The following is a 22,701-nucleotide window of genomic DNA, read 5'->3' on the forward strand; positions in this document are numbered from 1 at the left end:
CAATGGGGTGGTGAGGCAATGCAGCTATCACACCTCACTTTCTCCTCTGAGATTTACACATCAAGTAGGTTTTATTTCATAGACCATGTAGTATTTTAGTAGCCCTCCTTTGAATGGTTTCTAGCGTCTAGTCAAAGTCACACTATGAAACAGAGTGACACAGTTTGAGTGTGTTCTTCAGGTTAACCCTTTCATGACAGGGTCATTTTGTCTACATCGGAACAACGTTCCGATGTAGACAAATTAAAATCCTGTGATATTGCATGTGATCGCGAGATTTCAATGATGGGATTGGGTCAGGGGGGCGTTCCTATGAAGCTAGGCAAGCCCTCCAGACCACGATCCCATCCAGGAAGCGCCGTTGGCTTCAGGACAGCCAAACGTCTCAGACGTTCTATTCTGTCCCAATGCGCTAAAGTCCGGCACGGTTAGGACAGAATAGAATACTGCAACAGTTTTAAAAGGTTAAACTATGGATAATCATTTTGAAACTGTAAAATGGAGTCATGGATTAAATTGGGTTATATGGTTCCTATGTAACAACAATTACCTACGAATAATTTAATTCTGAAAAATAAATTGGAGAAATTGCCTTGAGAAAAATGGGGCATGTGCATTCTACAGATTGGTGTTAAACGCATCCAGGGCTGCTTTTTATTCCCAGTGGAGTCTGCAAGCTATTGACATCCTATGAAATCATAATGGTACCTCATAAGACTATGGGGGTCATATTGGGCAATACATCGGGATCTGTAATTGTATAATTTGTATATATAATGTGTTTATAACTATTTACAACAACTTGCACAAATACCGAGAGTGCTTTCACTAGCTATGAGAAACATATGGTACCCAAGCATATTCCATGTTTAATACGTTATCTTATATAATAGTGACCAAATGTAAAACATTTCAAACAACTACCAATGAGTGTTTGTTTACATCCAGATTTGTTCGTAGTCAGATGATAATCACTAGTGTCGTTTATAGCGTTGCAAATACACTTTAATGCATGTATGAAACTCAGGAGATCTGTTTTCTTCCTACTAAAGAATTCTGGAAAACAAACTTTTGCAAATACATTGGTAGCGTGAACAAAACTGACCAATTCACTTTAGTTACATCCCCCTAAAAAAAAAAGTTGTGTTTCACGTAAGACTTTGATTTCGTATTAAAACTAGACGTCCTTTACAAATAAGAATATGTTAATGTTAGATACCTTTAAAAAGTAGTTGTGAGGTCGGTTATTTCTAAAAATAATTCGCAGTTATGCTTTATATATGTATTCTCTATAAAACAGGTCCCTAGCAATTCCTTTTAGCTGTATGCAGCAGTCACTCCCCTTGGTAATGGGACCGTTAGCTGCCTCTCCTATACATATTACGTAGCTGCTTCTCCTCTGTATACATATTACGTAGCTTCCTTGAAATGGCCCTGTTTCCTGAAAACTGCATTCCCGGAATCCCCTTTATTCGCCTCCCGTTTGGTTACTTAGTTCAACCCCTTCACTTACTAGACTGTCAATAATAACAAGCCCCGCCTTTCTAGGTATGGTCAGTTTGTCTCGATCCAACGCTCTATCTACACATCCTAGTCCCCTTATTATTCACGCCCTTAGTAAGATCCGCCTCTGGATCAGCCCCGTTGCTTTCCATCTCTTGCCCAAACCTTGCGTTTTGCTGCAGTCTGTATTAACACACCGGCCTCCTCTCGCTGTCACTGCACACCCGCAACATGGTCCGACACATTGAGAATTTGGTAAGCAAGGCATAAATACAGATCTAAATAATGATGCATATTGTAATAGTTGTTATTATGTGTATGTATCTGCCCTGTATAGTTCTCTGAGTATGTGTAAATGTATTTACTTATAGGGTTTAAAATACATTTTATACATGATCGTTGTAATATGGTAACGTTATTTTAGTGTACTAAATTAGTTGTGTAGTAGACATACAGTGCTATGGCATCCTGTCTATGGAAATTTGTGAGTCACATGATTGAATCTCTAACATATTTTTGTTTGAGTACAGAAGAAGCACACACACGTGTGGTTCAGTCATAGTGCCTGCTATTCACATAGGCCTAGCCTCACAGAGCAGGCTCCTCTCTGTTAGCACATTTCACAACAGTGGTACCAATAACTCATGCTGGTGTAACCTACAGTACATCACCCTTGTTGGCCACATTATTGCAAAATGTTTCTGCAGAAAGTGAAAAATAGTATCTGTGCAAATCTGTATATAAAGAATATAACATTAAAGAAACAAAATATCACCATCCTTTTACTTCTGATGTTGCAATGAAAACACCCACAAACACCCAGGCAATCATTTTCAGCTATGGGTAGAGAGTTAATGCATTGCATCACTATATATTGGAGTGTGGAAAAATATATACACATTTTCACCTTGGTGACAGTCATTATAATGAGTGGCTTTATATCTGGGGTTCCTAGAGCTTCTCCAGTTGATCCTGCATATACATAAAATCTGTCAGTATGAGGCTTGTGCCAAATTATGACTTGGTCATAGAAGACACCTGTTTTTTTTTCGTTACTGTTTAATAGTGTGGTAGAATATACTTGTATATGTGTGTGTGTGTGTGTGTGTGTATATATATATATATATTTAACTTTGAGGCCATATTACCACTTGCTGTGAAAAATGGCAAATCATCTGGTGGTCCAAAAATCTACTAACTAGCGAATCTTTACAAGTAGATGTTATCTTTTGTGCATAGTTGTTTTATATATATATAAAGGACCAGCCCAGATGTGGCAGTAACAATTCAGCACAAATAAGCATCTCTTCTCTATTTCAAAAATGCAAAGTAGGCTGATATGAGATCCCACTGGTCTTAAAATTGGCAAATAAAATTAACATAACCTAAATAGTTTAAAACAATTTCACTATAGAAAAAAATATAATAAATAGTGTAAAAATCAAGTGTGAACAGCTTTCTAAGCACTTCTTATGTTGCAATACTTAATAAATAATAATAATAAACTTTTTACACATGTATCCACACTCTCCCATCCACACATTTATTGTAGTTACAATGTATTCATATTTATTTTTTCTTTATTTCTTAATAAGAGTTTTGGACTGTGATCTACAGTGGTGTACAGTTCAAATACTACTTTATGTAATTTCAATATCAATGTTATTATTGTAAGTCATCACATCTACTTTTCAAGAGATTTGTTTTGAATCTAAATCTTGGTGGATAAGTATATATTGTTTGTATATATATTCCTTCTTTATTGAGAGACTTAGTTTTTTTTTACAGAGAATTTACAGAGTTTTTTTTATAAAGCCATCTTAGAACAAATGCATACATTGCACACTTGTGCTTTACCCCTATAACTGTAGAATCTGATTTGCCTAGTTTCAATTTTACTGAAGGGCGTTGTCAGGCTTGGCATCATCTAGGAACACTGTATGTGATGTATGCTGAAACCACAGCATTCAAATGAGTTATGTGCACAGTCATGCTGCAATCAGCAGATTGAGCAGGTGGCTATAGGGACGACTGCCATATACTTAATTACGCTAATTGAACTATAGTAATTTGGAGATATGTTTATATCTGTCTTTCTCATTTATGTAAGATCATAAAATTCATGTTTGTCAACATTTGCACAAAAAATGGCAAAGGCTGCATATATAACAATTCACAGTAGTTTACAGAAAGAAAGGCCTCACTGGCATAAACTATTACATAGTGTGTAATGTCTAGTTCAGAGATAACTGCCAAACATTTTTGAGTTTCTAAATCAGATGTGTGCAAAAGGTAGTTTATGATGCTTCAGTAGGTCTGTCGACTAATAAATCTCAAGATGTGCTATTTCCTCATTTACTTAAAGGGACAGTCTACGCCAAAAATGTTATTGTTTAAAAAGATAGATAATCCCTTTATTACCAATTGCACAATTTTGCACAGCCAACACAGTTAAATGTTTTCTTTCATGATTCAGTTAGAACATGCAATTTTAAGCAACTTTCTAATTTACTCCTATTATCAATTTGTCTTTGTTCTCTTGGCATTTTTATTTAAAAAAGCAGGAATGTAAGTTTACGAGCCAGACCATTTTTGCTTCAGCACTCTGGATAGCGCTTGCTGATTGGTGGCTGCATATAGCCACCAATCGATAAGTGCTTCCCTGGTGCTAAACAAAAATGGACTGGCTTGTAAGCTTACATTTTAGATTTTTCAAATAAAGATACCAAGAGAATGAAGAAAAATTGATAATAGGAGTAAATTAGAAAGTTGTTTAAAATTGCATGCTCCATCCTAATCACAAAATAAAAAAATTGGTTCAGTGTCCCTTTTAATATACTTTTAACCTTTGTGATTACCTTGTATCTTAGCCTCTTCTGACAGCCCCCTTATAATATGACTGTTTATTATCTATTGACTTGCATTTTAGACAATTAGTGCTGTCATGCACAACTCCATGAGAGAGAGCACAATGTTATCTATATGGCTCACATGAATTAGCAGTCACTTGTTGTGAAAAGTTAATAAAACAACATGGCTGTCTGTAGTGGCTTAGAAACAGGCAGAAATGTAGAGATTTAACCCCTTAACGATGAGGACGTACAAGGTATGTCCTACAAAAAAGGTCGTTAATGACCTCAGGTAATCTAAGCGCTGGAAGCGATCAGGATTGCTTCCAGCCACTCTAACAGTATTGTAGAGATGCCTTGATGTCAAGTCATCCTGCAATACTGTTCCCGATTGCCGGGCCCTAGATTGATCACTTCCAGTTTCACTCCACATGGAGCCCGGAAGTCTAGCAGAGCATCATAAGTGATAGGACAGGCTTCCGATGTTCTGCTTGTGTGCTGAGTGCCTCGGCGGGTTGAGGCACTCAGTAAGTAATAAAAAAATACTAAAAATATATATATTTTTGAATATAAAAGCCCCATATTGCCTTCCCCACCCCCATGTGGCTTCAAATATGGCAATGCCCAGTGCATCATGGAGCTTCTGGGGGTGTCCCTAGCCTGCCTCATCATAGGGGCAGGCTAGGGTCATCCAATCTGAGCTTGCCCCTATAATTTAATTTTTAATAATAAAATATCCCATATCTCTGATCATGCCAATATTTGTATATATTGACTCTGATCAGTGTGCATCTCCCTCCCTCTCCTCACTTGCGTTTTTGTGGGAGAGAGTGAGCTCTGTGTTTAGGAGAGATAGATTTATCTAATATATTTGTTAAACATTGTGAGACCCAAAGGTTCTCTTCAGAGCCATTAACCCCTAGCTTGCCAGTGATCACTATAAATCACTGGCTCTTGCACAAAAGCATTTTTTAGGGGTTACATTTTTTTTTAGTAATATTTTTGTGACACCCAAAGTTTCTTTTCAGAGCAATTTAGCTAGTTTTAATTCATTTTGGTAAAAATTGTGATCACTATAAATCACTGGCTGTAGCACAGCTGCACTTTTTTGTTGTCTGTGCATTTTTTTTAGGGATTCATTTTTTTTTTTATTTTTTTTTTAGTAATTTTTTTTGTGAAACCCAAAGGCTCTTTTCAGAGCCATTTAGTTAATTTTTTTTTTAATATTTTTTTTCCCTGTGACATAAAAACAAATGTCACAGGAGGCGTATGCCATCCTTGCATCAGAGCCAGACGCCTCTATTTTGACCCTGCCATATGCTCAGATACATCATTAGATACAGTCTCAACTGTTAATGATGTGTCTGTGGCTGATAGCCCCCCCCCCCCCCCCCCTGCCAGAAGGAGACGTGTTGCTCCAGCTGGCATTGCTGCTGAGGAGTGGGTAGTGCCTCATCACAAGAGGCCAGAAATCCCACCCTTCACTGCAAATACTGGCATCAATATGGATGTCGCAGGATTTAGCCCCCAACAGTTTATGGAGATGTTTCTGGGTGATGATGTATTGGGGAACATTGTTGCCCAGACTAATTTATATGCCCATCAGTTCTGTGCTGCAAAGGCTTACTCATATTTGGCAAAGCAGCAATGGGCCCCCATTAATGTGCCAGAATTAAAAAAAATTCTGGGCATTGATTATGCTGATGGGCATCATAAAGAAAACCCTCTATTCACTCCTACTACTGGAGCAGTAGCTACATCTGCTCTACCCCCATTTTCTCCCAGTGTATGTAAAGGAAGAGGTATGAAATGATTCTACATTTCATGCACTTCAGCGACAACAGCCTGTGCCCCCCTAGGGAACATTGCCAATTTGATTGATTACCCACTTTGCTGCCAGGTTTGCAGAGGCTTATACAACTGGAAGGAATATATGCGTGGATGAAGCCCTAAAGAAGTATACGGGAAGGCTGGGATTCAAACAGTATATTCCTTCCAAACGCTCCAGGTATTGGGGTAAAGGTATATAAGCTCTGTGAGAGCGAGAGCGAGACACCAGAGGCCTTCCTGGTGTACGAGGGTAAGGACATCCACCTTGACCCTCCAGGTTGCCCAGAACATATAGAAACCAGTGGCAAGATTGTCTGGGACCTGATGTTACCCCTGATAAACAAAGGGTACCACTTGTATTTAGATAATTTCTATACAAGTGTCAATTTTTCCAAGTTACTGTGTTGCTTTGATAGAGTAGCTTGCAAAACAATTAGAACCGTGCAGGTTTCCCAGGACAACTTGCATGCACCCGGCTACGAAGGGGGGAGACCTCAGCTCTGCGCCAAGAGGAGCTGTTGGCAGTTAAGTACAGACACAAGAAGGATGTGTACCTTCTTACCACGATCCACACAGAGAGGACTGTGGAGGTCTCTGTACATTGCAGAGCTGAGAGCACAATGAAGCCAGTGTGCATCAAAGCTTATACCAGCATATGGGTGGGGTTGATCTGGCAGATTAGCTGCTGCAGCTCTACGTAATTATGCAGAAGACAAGGGCCTGGTACAAAAAGGTTGCAATTTACTTAATGCAGATTGCAACCCACAGACTTTTTTACAGTTTCAGCTCCAGATAGGGTTGCCACCTTGGCCATGTTTTCCTGGACACTTATAAGTTACACATGCTGCAGAGTATGCTGGAAGGAACATGAATAGTGCTGTCCAGGGTGCAATACATGTTGCCCTCTGCACACCCAGCATAATGTGTAACTTATAAGTGTCCAGGAAAACATGGCCGAGGAGGTAACACTAGCTCCAGACCATTTCGGGTATTTTGTACCAAGATGCACCTGCTCCCCGGGCAGTGATGGGAGAGAGCAGAGTTGGGGCTACCCATTTTAATTTTAAAATCCCCCCCCTGCGGCAAAGCAGAAACCTCAAACAAAATGCAGAGTCTGTACCAAGAGGGGGCAGAGAAAGGACACCATATATTACTGTCCAGATTGCTCTGGATAGCCTGGACTCTGCGTTGGGGACTGCTTCAAGCGGTATCATACAATGGTCCAATTTAAAAAAAAAAATAATAATAATAATTTGCCATTCAGTTTTTTTTTTTTTTTTTTTGGTTATGTTCACTGTTAGAAAAGTTCTAAAATCGAAAAATGGTCCGGTCATTAAGGTGTTAACTCCTTAGTGACCGGACCATTTTTCAATTTTCTTACCGTTAGGGACCAAGGCTATTTTTACATTTCTGCGGTGTTTGTGTTTAGCTGTAATTTTCCTCTTACTCATTTACTGTACCCACACATATTATATACTGTTTTTCTCACCATTAAATGGACTTTCTAAAGATACCATTATTTTCATCATATCTTATAATGTGCTATAATTTTTTTTATAAAGTATATTAATATAACAATGTTGGTTGTGCAAAGCTGGGGAATGAGTAGTAAAGGCGTTATCTTTTTAAACATTTTTTTTTTTTTGGTGTAGACTATCCCTTTAAAGCCAGGAGTGATACTTTGCCCTCAAGATAAAAAGAAACATGTAAATTACTTTTGCATAAGTATATACTGAACGTAAACAATAACCACAAGTAAATAAAGTGTTTTCTATGAAAAAAATCCTGATTTTAACATTTTTAGAGTTCAAGATAGATTACCAAATTCTAGGCACATTTGTTTCAAACAGGGCTATAATTAAAAGAATGGGCCTCAGTGTAAGCCACCCCCCCCCCCTTTAAAGCTTGAACACATTTTAAATTGGTTTTAACCCCTTCCCACTAATAGGATGTTCCATGCATCCTATCTGTGCTGGACTTTAGCGCCGGTATGACGGCATAGAACATCCTAGACGTTTTGCTGTCCTGAAGCCATAGCAGCTTGGTAAACAGGATCGCGGGCTGGAGTGCTGGAGGGCGTGCCTAGCGTCATAGGCACTTCCCCTGACCTGAACCCATCAATTAAATTTTGCAATCACATGAATGATCACGTGATTTCAGTTTGTGTACATCAGAACTTTGTTCCAATGTAGACATATTAGTCCCGGTGGGAAAGGGTTAATCTTGACAAATATTACTTTGAATAAGTTTCAGAAATCTCATGACTAATATGTGGGCAGCAAGTGAGTCATGTTTTGATATGGACAAGTTTTAAACCTTAATGTAAATATTGTCGTTTTTTATTTGCAGAGTAAAGGGGTGTAATTTACATAAATAATCACAGTGCATTTTATTTGTTAGTAATTTGTCTTTGGGCTACTGCCATATGCCTGGTTTCATTGGCTGCATTTGTAGTACTTAAAGGGACATAAACCCCCAACCTTTTCTTTCATGATTCAGATTTTTTTAAACAACGTTCTTTATCAAATTTTCTTTGTTTTATTATTGTTCTTCATTGAAAAGCAGGGACGTAAGCAGGTAGCCCTCAGTTTACGTCGGGGTTAGGTTCCAGAAGGAATGGTTGTAAATTGAAACCGTTGTAAATTGAAACCCAGTTTATAATGTAAGTCAATGGGAAGTGAGGGAGTTAGGTTCCAGGTCCCTCTCAAAATTGGCATAAGTAACACCTAATACATTATTTTTAAAGCTTTGAAATGAAGACTTTAAATGCTAAACAGCATTATAAACCTAATAAAATAATCACACAACACAGAATATATAATTAAACTAAGTTAAATGAACAAAAACATTTGCTAAACAGCATTATTAACATAATGAAATAATCACACAACACAGACTTTACTTGCATTTTTCTGCAAACAGTTCTTTCTATGCATTCCAATCTGGACTGATTTATAGACAGGAAGATCTTGTTCCTTTTGCAAGCTGCTCAATAGCTCATGTCTGGTTAAACTGATTAATTTCAGCTTGCTTGGCTTGCATATCTTTGCTGCAACACAAGCGGACAACTCCACCTTCTGGCTATTTTAATCAATGCACTGCTTCTCATTGCTTTTCAATAGCAGTCACATGACTGAAAGAAATGGTTGTTATTCTGAAAGGCTGCAAATTGAACCATTGTAAACAGAGGGCCACCTGTATATCAATAGTTTTGCCACAATTTTATACATTAGCAAGAGAACTAGCTGGCAGCACTATTTCCTGTCATTTAGTGCTCCAGACATGTTCATGCTACCTATCTAGATATCTCTTCAACAAACAATAGCATGAAAACTAAGCACATTTTAAAATACAATTAAATTGGAATCTATTTTTACAATTCTATCCTCTGTCTAAATTGTGAAAGAACATAAAAGTGCAAAAAGAAAATGTTCTATGTTAGAGCATTTTATTTGCACTGTTGTTTGCATATAACTGTATTTAACCAGTGCAAGGGAATTAAACACATTTGTAAAGTCAGCTGCAGAGCAGCAAAGCACTACTGGGATCTAAATGAACACATCTAGTGAGCCCATTACAAGAGACAAGTTTGTGTAGCCACCAATAACCAGCTAGTTCTCAGTAGTATATTGCTGCTGCTGAGGATATGCACATATGCTTTTTAAGCAATGATACCACGAGAGCAAAGTCAATATGATAATAGATGTATATTTAAGTGTCTAAAAAAGATATGCTATCTAAATCCTGAAAGTTTTACTGTTGATATATATTATGGATTTAAAAGAAAAATAGGTTGTGATTTTTTACTGTCGCTTAAAACTCTGCTAGATTTATTTACATCTAAAGTCACTTTTCTTCCATCTATTGTTGTGTAACTTACACTTAGAAAGCAAAGTAGCCTCCTTTTAGGGAATTGTTCCCATTACACCAGGTTATTTACTGTATGTAATGATAATATGACCAAATTATCTATAAATGTGTTGTGCACAGATACATCCTACACCACCACTATTGTCTGATTTAAAATACACAACAAAAAAAAAAAAGTTTCTTGATTTATAACAAATATTTAAAATGTGTTAATTTATTGTGTGCAGTGGCAGATTACACAGAATATTCAGCATGGGTACATTTCAATTTTAAATAGAAGCATTTTTGCATGATACTTCCTTTAGCAAACATGCTTTTTAGTAACAGTTATTACTGTGTTACAGGGCTTTGCACACATATGCTCTGAGTACTGTACATCTGAAATCAAACACCATTCATGCTCAGCAAGCTGACGGTTATGTGTATTATGTCTGTAAAGGCTGCATTTGTATCATACAAGCCACTGCTGACTGTTGGGGAAGGAATAAGGTTTGAATACTTGTGCACAGACCCTCACAGCACATGCTGCTGAAAAACATTAACTACACTTATAAAAGCATATTTGCTAATTGAAGTATATTGCAAAAATGCTTCTATTTCAAATTAAAATGTACCCATGCACATTTTATACTTGACTTTTCTTGCCCTTTAACCCTGGGCAACTCTGATGGAAACGATTGACAGGTTATTCTTTACATAAAGTTTAGATTAATTTGCTAGTTTTTGATTTAGTAACTTGCAATTCAGGTATATCTGGTTCTACTGGAACCTCAGATCTCTGTTAGTCTCAAACAGGTAACACATTAATGTGCGTTTATTATATTTAACAAGCAAGCATCAAAAAGCAAACATAAAAGGTTGTTGTTTTTTACAGGTTGTTATGTGCAATGTTTGTTCTGTATGCTGACAATTTTAAAAAGCAGGAAGAACAAAAGAAGAAAGTTGTTCTTTTTCTGAACCACCCACATTTAAATAACTATTGTCAAAAGGTTATAAATAATTATGATATAAATGTTTCTATCTTGTTGAAATGTGTTTTGTAAATTTAAATCTGTGACTCTAAAGCAGAGCTTTCCAAACTTTTCATGTTGGTGACACACTTTTTAGACCTACATCATTTTGTGACACAGTAATTCAGTTGTACCAGCAAACAGGAGGTTAAACTAACTTGTTTTAAGAGATACAGACACATACATAAATGATATAATAACAAAATGTATTTACAAGTAAGTATGTATGTGCAAGAATTAAAAACAAGTTTAATAACACTAATAACTACTTACTATTTTAATAGGATGTATGAGGCTAATGGGATGAACACAGTTTCTGAATATTTAGTGTAATATTAGATAAAGACACTCACATTTTATCATCAAGCATTTTTAAGCTTCCACTTCCTATCCATATATCAAGAGCAGGAGCAGCAATGCACTACTGGGAGCTAGCTGCAAAAAACCAACCCTTTGACTTCTGACTTCAGCTCAGCGTTTAAAGGGACCCTGAACCCAATCTTTTGTGATTCAGATAGATCATGAAATTTTAAGCAACTTTCTAATTTACTCCTATTATCAAATTTTCTTCATTCTCTTGGTATCTTTATTTGATATGCAAGAATGTAAGTTTAGATGCCGGCCCATTTTTGGTGAACATGTCCTTGCTGATTGGTGGATAAATTCATCCACCAATAAAAAAAGTGCTATTCAGAGTTCTGAACCAAAAAAAATGCTTAGATGCCTTCTTTTTCAAAAAAAGATTGCAAAAGAACAGAGACAAATTGATAATAGGAGTAAATTAGAAAGTTGCTTAAAATTGCATGTTCTATCTGAATCACAAGAAAAAAAAATTGAGTTCAGTGTCCCTTTAAGATGCCACCCTTAGAGCTCTGTGAGTCTGACTGACTACTGCCCACGCTGCAAACACACTGCTGTCCCACTCACTGACTACACGTGCAGTCAAGAGCCGATTGAGGAGACTACACGTGCAGTCAAGAGCCGATTGAGGAGACTACACGTGCAGTCAGGAGCTAATGTGCCGCCAAAGGGAATAGTTTCAGTTTCCGCTGAGCTGCGCCAATAGGTTAAGATGATCTGTGACCCACTAAGTATCAATCACATGTCAACCATGTGATATGCGTAGCATGCAGGCAGAAAGTCAGAAACAAAAAAAAAAAAGTTAAATTCCAAACAATTTGTGTTGAAGCAGGCACACATCTACACACTGCTGCCGACAAACTAATGTGTCACGACACACAGTTTGGAAAGCACTGCTCTAAAGGGACATTAAACTTAAAGAGACAGTAAACTATAAAAAATGTTTTCCTTTAAAATATTTTTTAATAAATAAACATATAAAATATTTTTTAAAAATATATAAATAATTAACAATTATGCTGTTGAAAAAATCTAAATAAGCAATTATATTTATATATATACGCGCGCGCACACATATATATATATATATATATATATATATATATATATATATATATATATATATATATATATGTGTGTGTGTGTATATATGTGTAGGTGTGTGTGTATGTATATATATATATATATATATATATATATATATATGTGTATGTATATATGTGTAGGTGTGTGTGTATGTATATGTATATATATATATGTGTATATATATATATATATATATATATATATATATATATATATATATATATATATATATATATATGTATATATATATATATATGTATATATATAGCAAGGCACTCTCCGTTGTCAAACATAAACTCAAAGTTTACTTAGTACTCCAAACATATGTATAAATAAAGCACTCTAGCATGACTTCTTTGAGCCTGAGTCATAAATGTGTCTAGGTGTACAAAAAGACTCTAATCTGCTTTTCAAAGTTTTTACATTTATTTGTTCCAACTTTGAAAAGGAGAGGAGTCTTTTTTTATATATATATTTAAAATAGATATACAGGTATACTGTAGGTATATACATATGTATATAGAAATATGTATTTACAATAAAAATAACATTGCTTAGTAAGTGAAGAACATTGGAATGTGAAATATTCATAAATCACATTGGATTAGCACACAAACGATAGGTTTTAGTTTTCTCCGTTGACTTCTATGAGGAGAATATGTTAACGGGGTTGCGTTATCACAAAGTCCTTTGGTTAGCGTTCATTGGGTTTCGCTAGCGCAAAGACTTTTTACTTTCGATTTGTAATACAAGCGCAACCTGATGTGCGCAAACAGATTACTTCTAGTGAAGTTTACGCTTTAGCGGAAGCACAAAAGAGAGCACCACTTGCAATCTAGCCCAAAATGTTTAATAATGCCTAGTTAAATAATTAAATGTACAATTCTTATTTATTTAACCTGATATTTTCCTTCATTAAAAGGGCATGAAATTAAAAAATAATCTTTCATGGTTTTAGATAGAACATGCCATGTTTTACTTATGTTATCAAATTTACATTGCTCTCTTGTGTACAGATCCGCAGCAGCAGCAAGGCAGAACTGGGAGCTAGCTGATGATCGGTGGCTACTCACACATTTCTCACCAGATGTGTCCAGTTAGGTCCAAGTTGTGCAGCATTCTTAACTCTGGTTATAATCATTCTACAAAATGATTGGTTAAGCAATGCAGGAGCATATTTATATTGTCCCTAATTGACCACAATAAATGGATAAGATAAGCAGCTAAAGAAACTATAACCCTGGACTGCAAAGTGGCATTAGGGGGTTGGTCTAGAATGTTGTAAAGTCAGACTAAATGAATAAGGTGCATTACTTTTAAAAATATAGATTACGAGTAGAGAACCAATCATATCTTTATTTCTCTCTGACCCTTTAAGTACATTTTTCTTATTAGAAAATATGTATGTACATCAATGTGATATCCTGATGTAAAATATAGGAGTTTTGTCAGATATAATATTGAAAATAGAAGGGTTTGCATGATTTACAGTTTTGCCAATTTAATAAAAAAAAAAAACTTTATGATAACCATCATGGGGGGTTTGTAAATATACAGCAGTAATTATACACTTTCTGGCAAATTTTGTTATATCCTTAATGAACAGAAACACTTTTGTTCTGGAAAAGTAGCATGAAAGCAGAATATATGTAAAAAAAAAAAATATTCAGGTCTTGAGTTATTTCCCAAACCACTGAAGCAACCTCCCTACCTCTCCCCACCCTTTTTAAGGCTAACGCAAGACTCGTAATCTACAGGGAGTGCGGAATTATTAGGCAAGTTGTATTTTTGAGGATTAATTTTATTATTGAACAACAACCATGTTCACAATGAACCCAAAAAACTCATTCATATCAAAGCTGAATAGTTTTGGAAGTAGTTTTTAGTTTGTTTTTAGTTATAGCTATTTTAGGGGGATATCTGTGTGTGCAGGTGACTATTACTGTGCATAATTATTAGGCAACAAATATATACCCATTTCAATTATTTATTTTTACCAGTGAAACCAATATAACATCTCAACATTCACAAATATACATTTGTGACATTCAAAAACAAAACAAAAACAAATCAGTGACCAATATAGCCACCTTTCTTTGCAAGGACACTCAAAAGCCTGCCATCCATGGATTCTGTCAGTGTTTTGATCTGTTCACCATCAACATTGTGTGCAGCAGCAACCACAGCCTCCCAGACACTGTTCAGAGAGGTGTACTGTTTTCCCTCCTTGTAAATCTCACATTTGATGATGGACCACAGGTTCTCAATGGGGTTCAGATCAGGTGAACAAGGAGGCCATGTCATTAGATTTTCTTCTTTTATACCCTTTCTTGCCAGCCACGCTGTGGAGTACTTGGACGCGTGTGATGGAGCATTGTCCTGCATGAAAATCATGTTTTTCTTGAAGGATACAGACTTCTTCATGTACCACTGCTTGAAGAAGGTGTCTTCCAGAAACTGGCAGTAGGACTGGGAGTTGAGCTTGACTCCATCCTCAACCCGAAAAGGCCCCCAAGCTCATCTTTGATGATACCAGCCCAAACCAGTACTCCACCTCCACCTTGCTGGTGTCTGAGTTGGACTGGAGCTCTCTGCCCTTTACCAATCCAGCCACGGGCCCATCCATCTGGCCCCTCAAGACTCACTCTCATTTCATCAGTCCATAAAACCTTAGAAAAATCAGTCTTGAGATATTTCTTGGCCCAGTCTTGACGTTTCAGCTTGTGTGTCTTGTTCAGTGGTGGTCGTCTTTCAGCCTTTCTTACCTTGGCCATGTCTCTGAGTATTGCACACCTTGTGCTTTTGGGCACTCCAGTGATGTTGCAGCTCTGAAATATGGCCATACTGGTGGCAAGTGGCATCTTGGCAGCTGCACGCTTGACTTTTCTCAGTTCATGGGCAGTTATTTTGCGCCTTGGTTTTTCCACACGCTTCCTGCGACCCTGTTGACTATCTTGAATGAAACGCTTGATTGTTCGATGATCACGCTTCAGAAGCTTTGCAATTTTAAGAGTGCTGCATCCCTCTGCAAGATATCTCACTATTTTTGACTTTTCTGAGCCTGTCAAGTCCTTCTTTTGACCCATTTTGCCAGAGGAAAGGAAGTTGCCTAATAATTATGCACACCTGATATAGGGTGTTGATGTCATTAGACCACACCCCTTCTCATTACAGAGATGCACATCACCTAATATGCTTAATTGGTAGTAGGCTTTCGAGCCTATACAGCTTGGAGTAAGACAACATGCATAAAGAGGATGATGTGGTCAAAATACTTATTTGCCTAATAATTCTGCACTCCCTGTAGGTGTAAGTTTTTCTTCTGTCAATTCTGGGCATGAGAAAATCTATCTCCGTGTTATCTAGTCTATTCACAAGCCTAGAAGCTTTCTGACTAACAAAAGAAATGAAAAGGTAAAATCTATTTAAATAGATGAATATTAAATATTTAAATTATTTCTAAGTATAAGCACCTGCTTAGTGTTTTTTTTATTTTTTTTTATTACAATAATGAAACAGACTGTTTATAATCCCTTTAATTTCTACTTTGAGAAGACAAATTTCCAAGTGCATGTCTGTGTGTGTGTTTTTTTTTTTTTTTAACAAGTACATGGGTAGAAAGAAGTCAGTACAGATCGTACTTGATTCACAACAAAGAAGTTGCCAATTGCAGTTACCTTAATACAGTTAGAAACTTACCCATTTAATACAACAAATATCTCTGAATTCAATCTTTAGCTTATAATGTTTCTAAGCTATTTTTAAATGTGTCTAAGGTATTGGCATTTACTACCTCCTTAGGCATGGTGTTCTACAATTGTATTGCTCTTGCTGTGGGGGAAAAAAAAACATTTACATTGCTAGAGTTTAAGCCACCTTTCCTCTAGCAATTTTTTTTGTTTGTGTTTGTCAAATAATGTAGACAAATGTCATTACTAAAAATGCCATTTACCTGCATCAGTTGTTTAAAAACAAAACAAAAAAAGCCACAAACTTACATTAGTTGTACAGGAATATTTATTTTTTATTATTTTTAAGCAAACAGTGCTGGGAAAAGACTTCCAGTCATCTAGCTGCTGTTAATACAGTGCTGTTCCTAAGCCCATCTAGGTATGCTTTTCAACAGAGGATACAAAGAGAGTAAAGTACATTTAATAATAGAAGTAAATTGAAAAGTTACAATTACATGCTCAGCCTTTAATTTGAAGGCGAACAATCTTTCAGTGCAGGAATGGTTTGTATGCAATTTAAAGACTTTAGGGCAAACTTTATTGTGCACGTTAATGCTATGCAGTTAACAGTTTGTTAAAACTGAAAATTAGTTACTGTAAAAACTAAAAATGAGTTACTCCTAAAGAAATATGTTGAGTCCCACATGCATGCAGGACAAGGAATTAGAACTGATAACTGAGTGTTGCATCTTATTTAAATAATCTTTTCAAAAAGTATTTCCAATTGTTAAACAGTTTGTCTGCTAAAAAAGTCGTCTTCACACCCCTGTTAAAATGTCAGCTTTCTGTGATGTAAAAAAATGAGACAAAGATAAATCATTTCAGAACTTTTTCCACCTTTAATGTGACCTATAAACTGTACAACTCAATTGAAAAACAAACTGAAACAAACTGAAATTTTTTAGGTAGAGGGAAGAAAAAAATATGGTTGCATAGCTTTGTTGAAGCACCTTTTTGATTTTATTACAGCACTGTCTTTTTGAGTATGAGTCTATCAGCATGGCACATTTTGACTTGGCAAGATTTGCCCACTCTTCTTTGCAAAAACACTCCAAATCTGTCAGATTGCGAGGACATCTCCTGTGCACAGCCCTCTTCAGATCACCCCACAGATTTTCAATCGGATTCAGGTCTCGGCTCTGGCTGGGCCATTCCAAAACTTTAATCTTCTTCTGGTGAAGCCATTCCTTTGTTGATTTGGATGTATGCTTTGGGTCGTTGTCATGCTGAAAGATGAAGTTCCTCATGTTCAGCTTTCTAGCAGAAGCCTGAAGGTTTTGTGCCAATATAGACTGGTATTTGGAACTGTTCATAATTCACTCTAGCTTAAAGGGACATTAAACCCAAGATTTTTCTTTCATGATTCAGATAGAGAATACAATTTTAAGCAACATTCCAATTTACATCTATTATCTAATTTGCTTTATTCTTTAGATATCCATTGTTGAAGAAATAGCACTGCACATGGGTGAGCCAATCACACGAGGCATCTATATGCAGCCACCAATCAGCAGCTACTGAGCCTATCTAGATATGCTTTTCCACAAAGGATATCAAGAAAATGAAGCAAATTAGATAATGGAAGTAAATTAGAAAGTTGATTTAAATTGAATGTTATTTCTAAATAATGAAAGAAAAAATATGGGTTTCATTTACCTTTAACTAAGGCCCCAGTTCTAGCTGAAGAAAAACAGCCCCAAAGCATGATGCTGCAACCACCATGCTTCACTGTGGGTATGGTGTTCTGTTGGTGATGTGCAGTGTTGTTTTTGCGCCAAACATATCTTTTGGAATTATGGCCAAAAAGTTCAACCTTGGTTTCATCAGACCATAATACCTTTTCCCACATGCTTTTGGGAGACTTCAGATGTGTTTTTGCAAAATGTAGCCTGGTTTGGATGTTTTTCTTCATAAGAAAAGGCTACCGTCTTGCCACTCTACTCCATAGCCCAGACATATGAAGAATACGTGAGATTGTTGTCACATGTACCACACAGCCAGTACTTGCCAGATATTCCTGCAGCTCCTTTATTGTTGCTGTAGGCCTCTTGGTAGCCTCCCTGACCAGTTTTCTTCTCGTCTTTTCATCAATTTTGGAGGGACGTCCAGTTCTTAGTAATGTCACTGTTGTGCCATATTTTCTCCACTTGATGATGACTGTCTTCACTGTGTTCCATGGTATATCTAATGCCTTGGAAATTCTTTTGTACCCTTCTCCTGACTGATACCTTTTAATAATGAGATCCCTCTGATGCTTTGGAAGCTCTCTGTGGACCATGGCTTTTGCTGTGGGATGCGACTAAGACAATTTCAGGAATGACCAACTAGAGCAGCTGAACTTTATTTGGGGTTAATCAGAGGCACTTTAAATGATGCATTTCTGTGCACTGTTTATTGGTGAACATCGTTTTTGGAGAATCTCTATGAATAAATTATCTATTAATATCAAACTATCATACATAAAGTTATGTCCCTTTAACGAAACCAAGGGAAGTGAGCACACAGCAAAGGAGGAGTTAAAGCAATTCACTTCTAATAAAAAGTGAGCTGAGAGCATTCAAGGATTCATCTTGAGAGAGGCTATACCAGCTGAAACGTGTTGATTTGTATCACTTGGATTGTATGCTATCGAGTCAGATATTGACATGCAGAGCGCTCTGTAACATCATTTGGAACTCTAACGTAACAATCCTATTTAAAGTGTAACATAGTTACGAAACATTCATTACAAGTTTGGCTCATTCAGGCAACTTGGAACTTCAGGCATCGCTGACTCGCAGACCACCCAGCAATCCGTGACTCTGATTGGTTGGAGAATTGTCACGTGACCCCGCACACGCTGAACAACGGATACACATCATGGTACACCTTGGGCTGGTCTTGCTCACTTGTAAGGTAACCACATATCTAAAAAGGATTTAGACGTGAAATTCAATAATATCTCAGATCAGCACATGGAGAAGCAATACTATAACGGCTTTGAATTCTGGGTGAGTCACTTCGTATTCCACTTAGCATTGCTAAACCTACATTGATTGTTCATTCATCCTGCCTCAGACTCTCAAATTTGTACTCTCCACTTCAGAGACATATCATTTTCATTATCCGTTTTCACCAGATTTTTCAAAAACGTTTAAAACGTTTTAACTCTTACCACCGGTGGTTATTAGCTATTTTCTGTATTAATTGTGTGTGTGTGTGTATATATATATATATATATATATATATATATATATATATATATATATATATATATATATATATATATATATATATATATATATATATATATATATATATATATTGTTAAAGAAACCACATTTCCATTTATGCCTTTTTGATATTAAAAATGTATCTGCCCAGAATATTGAAAGAATGTAACCACTTTCCACAGGAAACTGTTAATTCCCTAATTTTAATAAAATATTTACAAAGTGTTGCGACTGTTTAGAAGGTTGCTTAACAGTTGTGAAACCTTAGCTCGTTATCTAAGAACCCATATACTGCACAATTACTTTATAAAAAGCTAACAGTAATTAAAGCCAATTCACTTAACTTTTGAAGTTGATATTTTCAGACTTGTAACTCTTCCTCTGGAGATTTCTTATTTTTAAATTTTAAATCCTCTACTTTTTCCTCTTATGTGTTTCAATGGTATTTACTTTTTAAAAATTCTTAGCTTACAGTAGGGGATTCAAATTTAAAGCCTACACTGTTTTTTTTTTGTTTTTTTTACTCATAGGCACATGCATTATATTATTGATGCTAATATTCAAAACATTATGCCTTTTTCTTTTTCAAATTTGAATGAGCTTTTCTTTAAGTGTCACAAATAATAATATTTTCACAGAAATTGAAAATGTCTAATCAGTGCACATAGGAGAGGAGCAACTTAGCTGCAGAGAGTACGACTAGTGAGAATATAGGAGCGAGAAGGAAAGTGTTGCCAAATAATGAGTAATAGAGATCCATATTGTGACTCACAACCTTATGCTATATTGTGGTGTATAGAGTCATAAGCTCAATGTGCTTGAACTGCTTAAACCTGCAGTGATCTAGTAGTAAGTTGCACGATTCTTTCTATAGTTACAAAAAATCTGACTAAGTATTTACTGTTCATATGCTCCTACCAATGTGATTATATATTATTGGGCTTAAATTCTGAGTCTTATTATTTATATTCAAAACAAAACATTTGCGGTATACATTCGTTTCCATCTTTGTCATGTAATGTAACAGTGAACACTGTGTGAGTTTGTAGTGAATCCTATTAGATTCAGTACCCTGACCCTGTAATATTCAGCTTGAGCAGTGTAGGAGCTTATTTGTATATCTCTAATTAACCTGTAGGGGTGAACACAGAGTTTAAAGTTAGCTCCAGAGAATTAATGCACTGCTGAAACCTACCTGAACACACATAGTGAGCCAATGATAAGAGGCGTATGTGTGCAGCCACCAACCTCCAGCTGCTCCTGAGCCAGCCTAGGTTTGCTTTGCAAAATACTTATTTTATAATAGAGGTCTGTTAAAATTGCATGCTCTCTATGAACCATGAACATTTAAAGGGACATGAAACACATTTTTTAAATGATTCAAATAGAGCATGTAATTTAAAACAATTTTCTAATTTACTTCAATTATCATTTCCCCCCTTCTCTTTGTATCTTTTGTTGGATCACTATATGGCAGCAGTTTTGTATTAATCTTATCCATTTGCAAGAGCACTAGATGGCAGCTTTATTTCCTGCCATGTAGTGCTCCAGATGCCTACCTAGGTATCTCTTCAACAAAGAATAACATGAGAACAAAGCAAATTTGATAATAGAAGAAAATGGTAAACTTTTTTTTAACATGGTATGCTCTGTCTGAATCACAAAAGAAAATGTTTTGGTTTCATATCGCTTTTAGATTTGACTCTAATGTCCTTTTAATAAAGGAAATTAGGTGAACTGACCTCTGTATGCTTTATTTTATAATCTGTATTGTTGCAGAATGTATAACATTTAAATAGCACTATTTTGTAAGAGAGATCAAAATGTATTAAAAGACCACCAAACACAAATTGTAAACTACATGATTCTGAACCTACATATCTGAAAATAATTTTGCAATGCGGCTGCCCTTATTTCTTCCCTTAAAGGGACATTATACACATTTTTTATTTGCATAGATGTTTTCTAGATGATCTATTTATATAGCCCATAAAGGTGTCTTTTTTTTTTTTTTGTTTTTTATAGTTTTGCTTATTTTTTAATAACATTGCTCTGATTTTCAGACTCCTAACCAAGCCCCAAAGTGTTATTTGAATACCGTCAGCTACCTTCTCCAGCTTGCTCCTGTTTTTGTAAAGGGTCTTTTCATATGCAAAAGAAGGGGGAGGGGGGAGTGTCTTATTTCCCACTTGCAGTGGGCTTTCCAGCTACCTTTTCAACAGAGCCAAACTAACAGCTTCTAAGTAAGTTTTTAAACAGTTTTATACTGGATTTTTATATCAGTATCTGTGCATCTTATTCTTTATAGTAGTGTCTATTACATGCAGTTATATGAAAATTGGTGTATGCTGTCCCTTTAAGGTGGTTTAGCAGTGATTTGACTTAGGATAAGCATTCTTTGCAATAGTAACTACCATAATTGTTGATGCAAAACTGATAATCTATCTTTTACAAACATGTGACTGCTGAGAATCTTAGGGGGGGGGGGTGAAGTAAACAAAAGCTTACATAAATTGCCTAAAATGATTAATCCAAAATTCCCTGGGAGAAAGTAAAACAAGCACAAGGTTTAGATCTATTTTACAGCAAAAGGCAGCAAAATAAATAATGTATATTGGAATAATGTTTTACTTGCAATAATGAAACAGTTTATACATTGTTGAAATGTCATGTTTAATAGTCCTTTAAAATAAAATCTAAAGAGAACTAATGCAAACCATGGGGGTGAAAGAGTAAATATGAAACTGAAAATGGCATATAAAACATGTATGTTATTTAACCAATTTTTTTTGGGGGGGGGGAAGTAATAAAAATAACATTCCAGCGCAATGTAAATTTGGTGTTTTATCTTTTTTTTTTAATCTTCTTTTAACAATTGGTTAGTATGAAAGTAGTATTTAAGGGATATGGAACCCAAATATTTTCTTTTGTGATTCAGACAGAGCATACAATTAAAAAAATAAATAAAAGTTTCCAGTTTACATCTTGTCAAATTTGCTTAATTCCCATGGTATTTTGTTGAAGATATACCAAGGTAGATGTCTGCAGCACTATATGGCAGGCAATAGTGCTGCCATCTAGTGCTCTTGCAAATGGATAACATTTTTGCAAAACTGCTGTCATATAGTGCTCCAGACATGTGCACACTCCTGAGCTTTTTTCATCTAAAGATACCAATTGTATTCTCTATATGAATTATGAAAATGTTTTGGGTTTCATGTCCTTTTTAATGTGGAGGCATTTAATTCTC

At 35.9% G+C, this 22,701-nt stretch overlaps 1 protein-coding gene across 1 annotated transcript in view; it reads left to right on the plus strand.

Annotated features, from left to right (window-relative positions):
• Window positions 1-1,574: 1,574 nt before the first annotated feature.
• Window positions 1,575-22,701, plus strand: part of TXN (thioredoxin) — a 61,066-nt gene continuing 39,939 nt past the window's right edge. The window contains exon 1 of the mRNA XM_053702673.1: window positions 1,575-1,758. Coding sequence (XP_053558648.1) covers window positions 1,735-1,758 — 24 coding nt within the window. The 5' untranslated portion in view covers window positions 1,575-1,734. The remainder of the gene's footprint in view (window positions 1,759-22,701) is intronic.

Source organism: Bombina bombina, chromosome 2 (genome assembly GCF_027579735.1).
Source record: "Bombina bombina isolate aBomBom1 chromosome 2, aBomBom1.pri, whole genome shotgun sequence".
Classification (NCBI taxonomy): Eukaryota; Metazoa; Chordata; class Amphibia; order Anura; family Bombinatoridae; genus Bombina; species Bombina bombina.